This window comes from Myotis lucifugus, unplaced genomic scaffold (assembly GCF_000147115.1).
Source record: "Myotis lucifugus unplaced genomic scaffold, Myoluc2.0 scaffold_29, whole genome shotgun sequence".
Lineage (NCBI taxonomy): Eukaryota > Metazoa > Chordata > Mammalia > Chiroptera > Vespertilionidae > Myotis > Myotis lucifugus.
In genome coordinates, this window is record NW_005871077.1 from 3,747,012 (window position 1) to 3,762,038 (window position 15,027).

General features: G+C 44.1%; 1 protein-coding gene across 15 annotated transcripts in view; it reads right to left on the bottom strand.

Moving 5' to 3' along the window:
- Window positions 1-15,027, bottom strand: part of ARHGAP12 (Rho GTPase activating protein 12) — a 179,244-nt gene that overhangs the window by 73,567 nt on the left and 90,650 nt on the right. For 12 of the 15 annotated variants that reach the window (XM_023752217.1, XM_023752216.1, XM_023752206.1 and 9 more), the window contains 2 exons: window positions 7,379-7,519; window positions 5,802-5,882 (listed from right to left, as the gene is read on the bottom strand). Coding sequence is in view for 14 of the 15 variants with exons in the window: in XM_023752216.1 (XP_023607984.1) it covers window positions 5,802-5,882; window positions 7,379-7,519 (222 nt within the window). In the remaining variant the exon portion in view is untranslated. The remainder of the gene's footprint in view (window positions 1-5,801; window positions 5,883-7,378; window positions 7,520-15,027) is intronic. The other 3 variants (XM_023752210.1, XM_023752213.1, XM_023752215.1) reach the window with 1 other exon arrangement.

Consider the following 15,027-nt stretch of genomic DNA (forward strand, 5'->3'; position numbering starts at 1 on the left):
AACCAGCCAGGGCACCACCAGTCACTTTTAGAACGTTGTATTGCTTCTAGAAGAAACCCTGTGCCACCTTCCCCATCTAGCTGCCTGCCCCACCCAGCCATCTGCACACTGCTGTTTCAGACATTTCATGGGAATGGGACCATACACAATGGCTGTTTGTGACGGGGTGCCTCACTTGGGCAGGATCCGCGGCTCCCAAAGCCCAACGCAGCCTGTGGCCAGCCCCACAGAGGTTTGACTGGTGCCCCCAGCGCCCTCCCCACATTTGTCCACATCCTCACCAAAACTTGCTATCATGTAACTTTTGGTTCTAGCCCACAGCGCCCACCGTCCTGGCTTCTATGCCTCAGAAGGCAAAAGTCCAATCAGCAAAAATGAAAACGTTAAAGAGGTAACATGGGCTCCACCTCAGAGTGGCTCAGACACGGTTCACGGTCCCACATGGGACTGCAGACACCAGTGGGTGTGGGCAGCGGCCATGCGGGCCCGGCATGGCCTCTGGCAGGGCCTGAGTGCAGGGAGGAGCCAGAGCTTCATTGGGAGAGAAAGTTCACAGGGCTGAAGGCTCCCTCTTCAAACACTGATCGCTGGTCATGGTCTGGTCCCCAACTCCCATCCATGGGGCCCTCCTCACAGAGTAAAGGGCGCCAGTCAAGGCCTCTTCCTGGCCGTCCCCACAGACCTGTTGGCTCTCCTGAGTCTGTGGGGGCAGATTATGGGGCTCCCCGCTGGGCAGCGCAGCCACAGCTGCAGCCCTGAGGCCAGGCTCTGGGCTTGGAGCTGGGGTCCCCAGTGCCGCAGCCCCCTGATCTGCAGGCCTCCTGATCCGCAGCCCTCCCAACCACAGTCCCCCTGATCTGTAGTTCCCCTGGTCCGCAGCCCCCCTGGTCCATAGGCCCCCCCCGACCTGCAGCCTCCCTGATCTGCAGCTTCCTCCAATCTTCAGCCCCCCCCCCCATCCACAGCCCCTCTGATCTGCAGCCCCCTGTGCAGTGACTCTGGGCTCGTTGTGAATGCGTCATTATTCCAGGCCTGAGGGTGTGCTGGCATTCGGGAGCTGGCGGCCCTGGGAGCCTGCGGTTGCTCAGGTCCCTGAAATTCGGTCATCGCATTACAGTGCCTGGGCTAATTTGCATATTTCTCTACTAGAGGCCCGATGCACGAAATTCATGCAAGAGTAGGCCTTCCTTCCCCTGGCTGCCAGCACCGGCTTCCCTCTGGCACCTGGGACACAGGCTGGCTTCCCTCCGGCCACCCGCAGGCACCCAGGACACGGGCTGGCTTCTCTCCGGCCCTGGCTTTGTCCGGAATTACGTCCAGTAGGACATTTGGTCTAATTATCATATTACCCTTTTATTATTGTAGATTATATATATAGATTCCCACTGTACCCAATTCAAGCCTCCTCTCCATATGAAATTTCATTGTAAGTACAAGAAACTGCAAGACCTTCTGACACTTTATCCTAAGTGGAAAATGGTAGAAGAAAATAAGATAGTATCACAAAATTAATAACACTGGTCATAATAACCTTCCATTTCTACTGCTGTAGAACTAACTACCCTTTAGGACAGGGGTGGGGAACATCCAGCCCAAGAGCCTTAAAATATTTTGGTCTGGCCCTGCCAAGGCATTAGGGGTGAGTCAAATATTTGACCAAATATAGCAGGTTAATTTTTAAGTTGATAATTTTGTATGGCCCAGGAATCTACACTAATAAAAGAGAAAGATGCAAATTGACTGTTCTTGGGTGATGCCCACCAGCCAATCAGGAGTGTGTATGCAAACTAACCCACCAAAGATGGCGGGTTGATTTGCATATGCAGGTGCCAAGCAGCCCGGGGCAGGGTGGTCGCTCACGCACACACCAGCACCAAGCAGCCTGGGTCCCGGGGACGGGTGTCCTCGGGAGCCAGGCCGCTCTGAGCCTGTAGGCCCACGCTAGGCCTGGAACGACCGGGGTCCCGGAACACCCCCAGCCACTCTGGGCCTATGCTCGCAGGCGCCAAGCAGCCAGGGGTGGGGCGGGAACGCCCTCCACATCGCCATGGCGGGGCCTGTGGACAGCGCACAGGCGCCGAGCGCCCTGGGTCCCAGGGACGCCACTGGAGTGTCCAGTCCTGTCAGCCCCGCCTGGCGGCAGCTGAAGTTCCCAATCCTTTTCATTTCTGCAGCCCCTGGACCGGAAGTGAAAACCAAGAGCATGGGGAGCACCAGGAATTCTGGGAATCATCGTTCTGGTGGCAGCCCCTGGGCTGGAAGCAGAAGCCCAGAGTGCGGGGAGCACCAGGAATGCTGGGAATCATAGTTCTGGTGGCAGATGCGTTGTGGGATCTCCTAGATACTAGAGCAAAGTGAGCCTGGAGCAAGTTACTATTGCAGGTGTGGGATGGAGGGGCAGCAAATGTAAGAGACATACGTAAAGTCAGAGTGTCGAGGAAAAATTAAAAGGAAGATATCCTGCAACTTCTAGGAAATCTCCACTAATGGAGCAGAGAAAAAAAAAGACCTCTACTATTCTTTGAGCACAAAACCAAACTGGGTTGGGGTCTCAGACAACTCGCTCATATCACTGCAAAGACAGACAGAAACTCCTGGATTGGAGAGGGCTCCCCTGAGGGCTCCCAGATTGGAGAAGGTGCAGGTCGGGCTGAGGGACCCACCCCCTATGCACGAATCTTCGTGCACCGGGCCCCTAGTGATGTTATAAATAGCCAAATGGCTCTTGGCTGAAAAAAGGTTTCCCATCCCTGCTTTAGGGTTTTGATATAATGCAGTCCCTTGCCTCCCTTCTTTCTTTCACCCAGGGCATCTTCAGAAGTAAGTTGGTTTCCTAATACTGAGCCTATACATCTTCTGACCAAGGAAAGTATAGATGTTAGTAAGAAACCCAATAGAGATATTTATCTACCAGTTAAGTAAAGGTTCCAAATTAATCCTTATCTAAAGTCATTCTAGGAGTCTCGCCTTTCAGTGGACCTTGACATAGGGAAAAAATCACTCAAAAAAAGTTTTAGTTTGATGTCATTAACCCAGAGAATCAGACTAATAAGAGCTACAATTCAAATTTTCCAAGAGAAGCAAAAACTTTAACACTGTATGTTTAAAATATATATGTAATACTATACAGTGGGGCCTTGACTTACGAGTGTCCCGACTAACGAGTTTTTCGAGATACGAGCCGTCTCTCGGCCGATTTTTTGCTTTGAGTTGCGAGCTAATATTTGGGTTACGAGACAGCTTCAGATACCCCACCGCTAGTTGGCACAGCGAACGTCACAGTGAACACCACAACATCAGCCCAGCATCACGTGTCTCACTCGTTCACGTTAAGATTTGACATACGAGTACTTTGAGTTACGAGCTCCGTCACGGAACAAATTAAACTCGTAAGTCAAGGCCCCACTGTATTAATGAAATATTAGTCTTCTATATTTGATAATTTTCAGTGAAACAGAATTTCATCAGATTTTTCTTCTAGCTTTTTAGGTCAAAATCCAATCTCATATATTACTAGAGGTCCGGTGCACGGATTCGTGCACCTGTGGGGGATCTTGACCTGGCCTGCATCCTCTCGCAATCCAGGACCCCTCAGGGGATGTTGGACTGCCGGTTTTGGCCCGATCCCCGCAGGCCAGGCCAAGGGACCCCACCAGGCCTCTAGTATGCATATAAGATCTTCAGTTAATCTTTCCCTGCCCTCCCCCCTTCTCTCTTGAGATTCATCAGTCTGTTCCATGTTTCCATGCCTGTACGTTGAGCATCTATCCCCAGTCGTCAGCCTAACAGAACCAACCACTGTTACACAGTTTTCAATACTGAACAGTTATAGCCCCAAAATACATTCCTATCCCAGCACATAGGATATTACATATTTTAGCCATCAGTATCCATATATTTTTTTCTTTCCAATTTAATCACTAAATATTATTAAATTGGTTTTATAAATGCTATCAGTTTTATAAAGTAACACCTAACATATTCTTCAACTACTTCTTCTTGGCACATTTGAAAAACAAAAGTATTATTAATCTTATTATGCATACCTCTATTCTTCTAAGAGTGTGAAACAGCCATATTAAGCTTAGAATATTAATTTCTCACTTAAAAGTTTTATTTTATTCTGATTAAATTTGGAAAATAAAGTTATAACATTTCATATCTAATTTTTTGAAAACTTAAAAAACAAAAAAGCCCAAACTGTTGCTAGTGTATCACTTAACTGCTCTGCTAATGTTCGTAATATAATATTGCAGGGATCTCAGTGCTTGGCACAACTTCAATGTTCAAAGAGTAATATGGTTTGATCTTTAGTCAGAATCAAATCCAAAAGTACAAATTAATGATAATTTTTTTAAATCAACAAATGTTTTACTGAATTATATTTCATAATTTTATTTACATTTTTCCCCATCATCATTTATCCCTCTATGCCCTTTTCCAATTCCCCCCCTCCACAATCACCATACTGTGGTTCATGTCCTTAAGTTCTGTTTTATCTTTATTTTTCACTCAATCACTCCACCCCTACCAGCACCCCCAAACCACCAGAGTTCTGCTCTCTGTCTATGAGTCTGTCTACATTTTGTGTGGCATTTCACTTTCTTCATTAAATTCCAACACGAGAGAAATCATATGGTACTTGTCTCTCTCTCTGACTGGCTTATTTCACTTCTCCAGGTCCATCCATCCTATTCTAAAGGGTAAAATTTTCTTCCTTTTTATAGCAGAGTAGTATTCCATTGTGTAAATGTATCACAGCATTTTTATACACTCATCTACTGAAGGACACTTGGCTTGCTTCCAAATCTTGACTATTATAAATAATGATGCAATTAACATGGGGGTACATATATTCTTTCGAATTAGTGTTTCAAGTTTACTCAGATAAATTCCTAGAAGTAGAAACACCGAGTCATAAGGCAGTCACATTTTTAACTTTTTGAGGTAACTCCATACTGCTATCCACAGTAGCTGCACCAATCTGCATTCCCACCAGCAGTGCATGAGGGGTCCTTTTTCACCACTATTACATAGTTTGATAACATTATTTGATAACAACCATTTAGACAGGTGTGAGGTGATATCTCCTTGTGGTTTTAACTAGCATTTCGCTGATGATTAGTGATGTTGGGCATCTTTTCACATGTCTATTGGCCATCTATCTGTATGTTCTCTTTGGAGAAGTGTCTATTCAAGGCTTTTGTCCATTTTTTAAATTGGATTGTTTGGGTTTTTTTGGTGTTGAGTTTTACCAGTTATTTATATATTTTAGAGAGTAACCCCCTATCAGATGTATCACTGGTGAATATGTTCTCCCATTCAGTGGGTTGTCTTTTCATCTGGCTGATGTTTTCCTTTGCTGTGCAAAAACTCTTTAGTTTAATGTAGTCCCATTTGTTTATTTTCTCTTTTATTTCCCTTGTCAAAAAATATATGTCAGAAAAATTATTGGTACATGAGATGTCGGATATTTTAGTGCTGATGTTTTCTTCTAGAATATTTACAGTCTTGTGACTAACCTTTAAGTATTTAATCCATTGTGAGCTTATTCTTGTGTGTAGTGTAAGAAGGTAGTCTAGTTTCATTTTTTGGATGATGATTTGGGGAATTCAAATAGTCACTGTAGGATCGAGTTTTTTCCAAAATGATGGTGAATTAACTGGAAGCTACACTGATACTATCTCAGGACCAAACTGGAATTACAACTAAAATATAGAAAACAAACCAGAATAATAAACAATTTTCATATTATTTCACCTACTATTTTCAAATAGAAAGTCAGTATCAAGGTTTATTACCTTTGGCAACTCCCATTCCGACCTAGATCCATCAGCACTGTAGTAATATTGTCTACCTTGATCATCAACATGCTTGAGCCACTATAAAAACAGAACAGGTGTTATTTTTTAATTTAAATAAAAGTGAGTTTAGGTTTATACAACCAGAGATATTAGTTATTATTCCTATGAATTGTATTCTACCTGCTTTAGAAAACTTCAAAAGAAATTTTTAACAATCTTATGCTAATAGTTACATTTTAAGTTTGGTAAGATTAAATAAACTCAATATTAAATTAAGTTTATTTTCTCTCTCTTTCCTCCAAAGTAAAGCTAGGGGTTCAAGTACCACTAAACAACATAAGAAATATATAACATAAAGATATATATACACACACACATATATATATGCACTGAACACAGGGCGACACCCACCCTAAAAAACAGGATTGAGAAATTAATAAAAAGATATTTTTTTCTTCAATCTTTAAGTATAAAACTACTAAAAAATTTAAGCCAAACTTCATGTAGGCAACACATCTTACTTACTATGATTAAATAATAGAAAAATATTTCATACAATATAACACAGAGAATATGAGGGGAAACAGACTAAGTACTGCTAATACAAATATATTATCTTGACTGTAACATATATATAAATATTACTGATTCCTTATGTTCTAGTGTCAAATAATTAAAGCAGAAATGAGAAATAAAAGCCTACCTCCATTCATTCCAAGGGCATGTTCTCTAAACCAGCCCAACTAAACAGTTACCTTCTCTGATGATAAGAGATGTAATATACACATAAAATTTCAATGTGCATTCTCCCAAACTAGTTAATTATTCATAAAATACTAAACTCATGGGTTTTGTTTTACATAACTTGGTTATGAAAGAAAAATGAGTGTAGGAATTGAGGCAGTATATCATAACAACATACTAAGAAAACTATTCCCAAAATCTATTCTCCATGAAAAATAGTCAGCCCTTTGAATCTGCAGATTTCCCATCTGCATATTTAACCAACTGTAGATTGAAAATAAACCCCCAACCTCAATTCCCAGAAAGTTCCAAGGAGCAAAATTTGGATTTTCCAATGTGTCAAGCACTACACTGAATCCACATGAATGAAGTGATGTGTAGGCAGGTCCAGCTTTAGCCCATGTACAAACATAGGTTATTTGCAAATACTATGCTATTTTATATAACGCCAGTATTTGAGCATCCTCAGATTATGGTTATCTGTGGGGAAGAGGAGGGTTCTGGACCAATCCCGCAAGGATACCAAGGACAAGTATATAAAGAAGTATTTTTATTAAACAAGTCTAAACAGAATGACACTTAACAGGCCTACTCTTAAAAAGGTCTGTTCTAAGTGGGTTCTGACACCATAAAAATAATCAATGTAATTGTAAGCAGTTTAAAACCTGAGTCAGTAGTTATATTGAGTTTTCATGTTATCAACTTACATAACTACAGAATTACAATGAAGAATATTTTCATGAGTTTTTTAAATACTACTAAACTTTTAGTACACAATGATTTTATGAGAGGATTCAACCAAGAAAACTAGATGACAAAAAAGAATGTACCTTTTCATTAGTATAGTCACTGGTATATAAGGTATGCCCACGTTCATCCAACTCTTCTGACCAACCCCTTGGAGGAGAACCACACTGACTATCTGACTGGCTGTAACAAATGTTGTGGCAGTTTTCTTCTGATGAAAGAAGCTATAAATAGTCAGAAACATAAGGAATTTTCTTCTTTGAATAATATAAGTATGCAGCAGTTGAAAATCTAAGAAATAAATTTTATTTGACTTTAAGTACTAAGATATCCTAAATATATTTGAAGAATTAATTTTTAAAACAAATTGTTCACCCTTTTAAATGGTACACTGTACATGCTGAGGTGAAATTAATAATAGTCATTCTATAACATTAATGCAAATCTAGAAAAGTTCACCATAATAAAATTGAAAACAAAAGTTTTCACTCATAGCAAACAAGGACTTCCATGGAAAAGCAGAATATCACCAGTACCTGAGCCCCATCACCCCCCTCCAGTGACTATTCCACCTAAACTTAATTTAGGACGTCAAAGGACAGATTCCCTTGGTCTCTCCCCTTAAAGTTTCCACAATTTCAATAATTATAACTCAACAAAGAAGTCCCTGGCTCAACGCACAAGCATGCCTGAGAGATCCACTCATTGAAATATCTAAAGGTGGGCAAGTGAGAGCAAAAGAGGGAGGCAAGAAGGCAGGAGAGCTGAGATGAGCCACCAACACAGCACTGCATCAGAGAGCTCAGGGCGGGGCTCAGCCTGGAGAGGGGAGGAATCTGGTTCTGGTTGACAATCCCTTCAGCCAGGAAGAGCAAAGAGATCTGATGGGCATTCCTGCAGAAGCAAATAGTATGAGCTTCAGCTGAGCAGAGACCTGGACAAGGACACAGCACTGAGCTCAGGCTCAGTTGTTAGGTGGTGGGCATTACAGGTAGAGAAACAAAGCTACAAAGCCCTGCCATCACCTGTAGCCTCCCAGAGGCAGCCTCCCTTCACCCTTGGTGTTGGGTTATGGGGCACAATATCTGCAAACACGAGAACTGGTATACAGAATCACTTTTTTCCCTGAACAAAGGGTGCACTCTGTAATCAATTTAGGGGTCAGGGCACACGGGGGACCCATGGAAATTAAGGTCACCATTACTAGGAGGGCAAAACAGCAAAGAAGCTGGCCAGCTCCCCAGCCCACCCCACCACCAGACATCACAGCTACAGTGAGGAAAGTGTCTGGCTACAGAGAACAACACGAGATCTCACAGATATATATATATATATATGTATCAACAACTTGTGCCCTAGCCAGTTGGGCTCAGTGGCTAGAGCGTCAGACTGTAGACCAAAAGGTCCCGGGTTCAATTCCGGTCAAGGGCACATACCTAGGTTATAGGCTCCTCCCCAGCTCTGGTCGAGGTGCATACAGAAGGCAACCAATTGATGTGCTTCTCTCACATCAATATTTCTCTCTGTCTCTCCCTCCTTCTTCTACATTCTCTAAAAAAATCAATGGAAAAATATCCTCAGGTGAGGACTGAAAAAAAACACAAAACTTATGATTTAGCACCACCTATTAGAAAATAAGAGAAAGACCCCTTTGCATTAATCTGCTAGAGAAATGCCACTCATATACATAGATGCCTAGACAGAGGAAAAAATCTATCAAATACCACAAATAAACAAGGTAGCAAGGCAGCTCAGAAAGAGAATGAAAAATCTCCAGAAAACAAACTTAAAGACATAAAAATATGTGATATCAATGACAGCAAATTCAAGACTGCAGTTATGAAAATACAAGATATGAGAAAATACAAACAGGCAATTTAATGCACTCAGAAAACATATAAGCATAGAAAATTAACACCATACTGAAAAGACTGAAACTTTAAAAAAGAAGCAACCAAACAAATTCTGGAGATGAAGAACTCAATAAGAGATCAAGAATGAACTAGCAAGCATAGGAAATAGAGCAAAGCAGATGGAGGAAAGGATTAGTGGTATCAAAGAGAGAAATCTAGAAAAGATACAGAGGGAAGAAGAGATTTAAGCATAAAAATGATATATAAGAACTCTAAGAAAACCATCTGACTCCATCAGAAAGAGCAATCCTATATAATAAAAGCATAATATGCAAATCGACCGAAAGGCTGAACGACCACTCAGCGGGGGGGCGGGGCCGGCGAGTAGGCAGCACCAGGCCAGCCAAGGCGTCTGCCAGCGGGCAGAGAGAGGGGACGGTGATGGGGGTGAAGGGCGCAGCAGTGACCAGCAGTGGCAGAGGGACGATAGGAGGGGGGTGGGGGGCAGGCCACACAGGCTGGTGCCATCCCCTGATCAGCCTGCCCTATCGCCTCTCATAGAGGGAGGCTGGCAGTGGCGGCAGTGGCAGCAGCAGTGGGGTGATGGGGGCGGCGCCATCCCGATCGCCTGCCCAGTCACCTCCTGCAGAGGTGTCAATAGGACATCCCCTGAGGGCTTCTGGACTGTGAAAGGGCACAGGCCAGGCTGACGGAACCCCCCCCCCCCCCGCAAGTGCACAAATTTTTATGCACTGGGCCTCTATCTATAATAATAAAAGCGTAATATGCTAATTAGACCGGACGACCTTCCGGACGAAGCCGGGGCTGTGAGGGAAGCCTGGGTCCCAAGTGCCAGAGGGAAGCCGGTGCCAGCAGCCAGGGGAAGGAAGGCCTACTCTTGCACGATTTTCGTGCATCAGGCCTCTAGTATAAGAATAATAGGCATACCAGAAAAAGAGGAAGAAACAGAGAGCCTATTCAAACAAACAGCTGATAAGAACTTCCCAAACCTATGGAAAGAGCTAGATCCTTGAATCTAAGAAGCAATAACACATAGTCATTTCAATCCAAAGAGGCCTTCTCCAAGGCACATTGTATTAAAACTGTCAAAAATTAATTTTTTTAACAAAGAAAGAATTTTCAAGGCAGCCAGGGGGTTAGGGGAAGGGGAAGGTAATATATAAAGGAAAGCCCATTACATTATCATCGGACTTCTCAGCAGAAACTCTACAAGCCAGAAGAGAAGTGGGACCAAATATTCAAACTACTGAAAGAGAGAAATTACCAGCGAAGAATAATATATCCAGTAAAGTTATCCTTTAACCCTTTGCAGTCCAATTTTATTTTTGGAATTCAAACAGTCTGGTCCAAATTAATTGACGGTATTGAATGTTGAACTGGTTTGCGGTGTTGACCTCAGCCTCAACGTTGGACCTGCTCCTAGCACCTGGTCTGTCGAGTCAGCCTCCACGTTGGACCGAAAAGGGTTAAATATGAAGAAGAAATAATTTTCTATACATACAGAAACAGAGGGAATTTATCAGAAGACCTCTATTGAAGGAAATACTCAAGGGGGTTATTCTACCTGAAACAAACAACAAAAGGTCACTATGAGTAAGTTCACTAACAAACTTACAACATAACCTGGCTGGTGTGGCTCAGTGGTTGAGCGTCAACCTATGAACCAGGAGGTCAGGGTTGAATTCTCTATCAGGGCACAATTCCCGGTTGGGGCACATGCCTGAGTTGCAGCTCAATCCCCAAGAGGGAGTGTGCAGAAGGCAGCCAATCAATTATTCTCTCTCATCATTGATGTTTCTATCTCTCTCTTCTCTCTGTAATCAATTTAAAAAATATTTTCATTAAAAACAAACTTACAGCATAATTAGAGATAATTTGTGGCAACAAAAACAGGGACGATTTGTGACAATAAAAGGGGAGAGGGTGGAGATCTGACTTTGCAAAGGAGGATGGACATCAGATACATTCAAAAGAAAAAGAGCTACTATATACATGAAATTTTCTTTTTCATAAACCTAATAGTAACTACACACAAAAACTCAAAACAGAGACACATAGCTTAAAACAAGAGAAAAAAAAAGTGAAGTATGGAATATCACCAAAGAAAAACAGAACCACAAAGAAAAAGAACCAATGGAGGTATAGAGCTATGAGAAAACAAAAGATAAAATGGCTATAGGAAATTTTCATACATCAATAATTATGCTAAATGTAAATGGACTGAATTCACCAATAAAGAGACAGAGAGTCTCTTTGTTTTTGGATCAATAAACAAAACCTAACCATATGCTGCCTTCAGGAGACACATATAAGTGTCATTTTGTGCAGAAGACATAATTCTGTATATAGAAAAATCTAAAGACTCCACCAAAAACTATTAGAAACAAACAAATACTAAAAGTTGCAGGATACAAAATCAATGCACAAAAATCCACTGTTTTCCTATATACAAACAATGAAACTTCAGAAAAAGAAATGGAGGTGGGGGTTGGGGGGGGGGAGAAAATTCCTCTTACAATTACAACCAAAAGAATAAAATACCAAGGAATAAACTTAAATAAGGATGTGAAGGACCTATATACTAAAAACTACAAAGCATTATTAAAAGAAGTAGATGTAATACTATCAACAATTATATAGATATATATATTAGAGGCCCGGTGCACAAAAATTTGTGCACTCAGGAGGGTCCCTCAGCCCGGCCTGTGCCCTCTCGCAGTCTGGGACCCCTCCGGGAATGACCACCTGCTGGCTTAGGCCCGCTCCCTGGGGGATTGGACCTAAGCTGGCAGTCAGACATCCCTCTGGCATCCCGGGAGCTCTCGGGGGGATGTCCACTTGCCAGCAGGGAGCAGGCCTAGAGGCAGTCGGACATCCTTAGCACTGCTGAGGAGGCGGGAGAAGCTCCCACCACCACCGCTGTACTGGCAGCCGTCAGCCTGGCTTGTGGCTGAGCAGAGCTCCCCCTGTGGGAGCACACTGACCACCAGGGGGCAGCTCCTGAATTGAGTGTCTGCCCCCTGGTGGTCAGTGTGTGTCATAGTGACCAGTCATTCCGTCTTTCTGCTGTTAGGGTCAATTTGCATATTACCCTTTTATTATATAGGATAGAGGCCTGGTGCATGGGTGGGGGCCGGCTGGTTTGCCCTGAAGAGTGTCCCGGATCAGGGAGGGGGTCCCGCTGGGGTGCCTGGCCAGCCTGGGTGAGTGGTTGATGGCTGTTTGCAGGCTGGCCACAGCCCCTTCAGGGTAGAGGTCCCCACTGGGGTGCCTGGCCAGCCTGGGTGAGGGGCTGATGGCTGTTTGCAGGCTGACCAAGCCCCCCCAGTGGGGACTCTTACCCAATGAGGGTGTGGCAAGCCTGGGTGAGCGGCGGAAGGCTGTTTGCAGGCTGGCCAAGGCCCCCAGTGGGTACCCTCACCCTATGAGAGTGTGGTCATCCTGGGTGAGGAGCTAATGGCTGTTTGCAGGCTGGCCACAGCCCCTTCAGGGTGGGGGTCGCCACTGGGGTCCCTGGCAAGCCTGGGTGAGGGGCTGATGGCTGTTTGCAGGTTGTCCACAGCCCCGTCAGGGTGGGGGTCCCCGCTGGGGTGCCTGGCCAGCCTGGGTGAGGGGCTGATGGCTGTTTGCAGGCTGGCCACAGCCCCTTCAGGGTAGGGGACCCCACTGGGGTGCCTGGCCAGCCTTGGTGAGTGGCTGATGGCTGTTTGCAGGCTGGCCACAGCCCCTTCAGGATGGACCCCGCTTGGGTGCCTGGCCAGCCTGGGTTAGGGGCTGATGGCTGTTTGCAGGCTGGCCACAGCCCCTTCAGGGTAGGCGTCTGTGGGAAACTGTTTATTGCCTTCACTATCTGATAAGCATAGACAGAGAACCCCCCGAAGGCTGGGTGCCTTTGAAGCCCTAGCAAAGGTCGGAACTAGGCGCCACCTCTGTTTGTCCAGACAGTGGTAGCTGAAACTACTCCCCCATTTATTATTATGTAAATCCTTGCTGATGGGCTAGTCTGTCTGTTGCCAGGGATCGCCTGCCTAAGGGCTATGCTATGGGTGCATCCCAGATCAATAAAAGCTTGGTGAGGCCTAAGCACCAGTGGAAGTCCTTCCCTTGAGTTGGACTTGCCCGCCTGGTCCCCCAATATTTCAAATTATCTCTTGTCTCTTCATTTTCATTTGTGTGCGGCTCTGCTTCCAGGTCCTGAACCCTGACCCACGCGGGACGTGGGGAAGGAAACACCCAACAGGCGTCCCCGCTGGGGTGCGTGGCCATACTCGGTGAGGGACTGAGGGCCGTTTTCAGGCTGTCCACACCCCCTTCAGGGTGGAGGGTCCTGCTGGGGTCCCTGGCCAGTCTGGGTGAGGGGCTGATGGCTGTTTGCAGGCTGGCCAAGCCCTCCAGCAGGGGACCCTCACCTCATGAGGGTGTGGCCATCCTGGTGAGGGGCTGATGGCTGTTTACAGGCTGGCCAAGTCCCCCAGCAGGGACCCCCCCCATGAGGGTGTGGCCATCCTGGGTGAGGGGCTGATGGCTGTTTGCAGGCTGGTCACAGCCCCCAGCCACCCAAGCTCCCAGCGAGGCTGGCTGGAAGCAGGTATCTGGGATTTATTTAGCTTCTATAATTGAAACTTTGTTGCCTTTTGCAGAGGCCACAGCCGGCCAATGCAGGCGGGAAGCTTGGCTTCCTCCACTGCCGGGGCAACCAAGCCTCCTGCTTGCTCCAGCTCATGGCTGCCGGCCGCCATCCTGGTTGGGTTAATTTGCATATAGTCACTCTGATTGGCTGGTGGGCATGGCTTGGGCGTAGCAAAGGTACGGTCAATTAGCATCTTTGTCTCTTATTAGTGTAGATATATATATATATATTTTTAAAGAGATAGAAAAAGACACAATGAAATGGAAAGATATTCCATGTTCATGGACTGGAAGAATCAACATCGTTAAAAGGGCCATATTACCCAAAGCAATATACAGGTTTAATCCCCATCAAAATCCTAATGTCATTTTTTAAAGAAATAGAATTGTAAAATTATCAAGTCTGTATGGAACCACAAAAGACCCTGAATAGCAATCCTGAGAAAAAAAGAACAAAGCCAGAGGTATCATACTACCTGACCTCAAAACTGTAATACAGAACTACGATAATCAAAACAGCATGGTACTTGTGAAAAAAAAGACCACACAGAGCAATAGAACAGAATTAAGAGCCCAGAAATAAAACCACAGGTATATGGGCAAATAATTTTTGACAAAGAGCCAAAAACACACAATGGAAAGGGGGTAGAGGGAAAGTCTCTTCAATAAATGATGCTGGGAAAATTAGAAAGCCACATGCAAAAAAAATGAAACTAGATTACAATTTGACCCACTTTGAATTTAATTCAAAATGAATCAAAGACATAGATCTGAAACAATAAATTACATAGAAGAAAACATAAGTGCGATGTTTTCTTATGGACCATGGTCAAAGGAAACATTTTATGAATCTGACCCCAAAGGCAAGGGAAGTAAAGGTAAAAAGAAATGAATAGGACTATAAAATACTAAAAAGCATTTGCACAGCAGAAACTGACAACATAACAAAAAGGCAACCAACCAAATGGGAGATGATATTTGCAAACATCAGCTCCAACAAGGGGTTAATATCCAAACTATATAAAGAACTCAACTCATACAACTCAACACCAAACAAACAATCCAATTTAAAAAATGGACAGAGAATGTAAACAGACACTTCTCCCCAAGAAGACATATGAATGGCCAACATATATGAAAAGATGTTCAATTTTACTAGCTATTATGGAAATGCAAATCAAAACTACAATACACCACCTCATACCTATTAGAATGGCTATTAACAACAA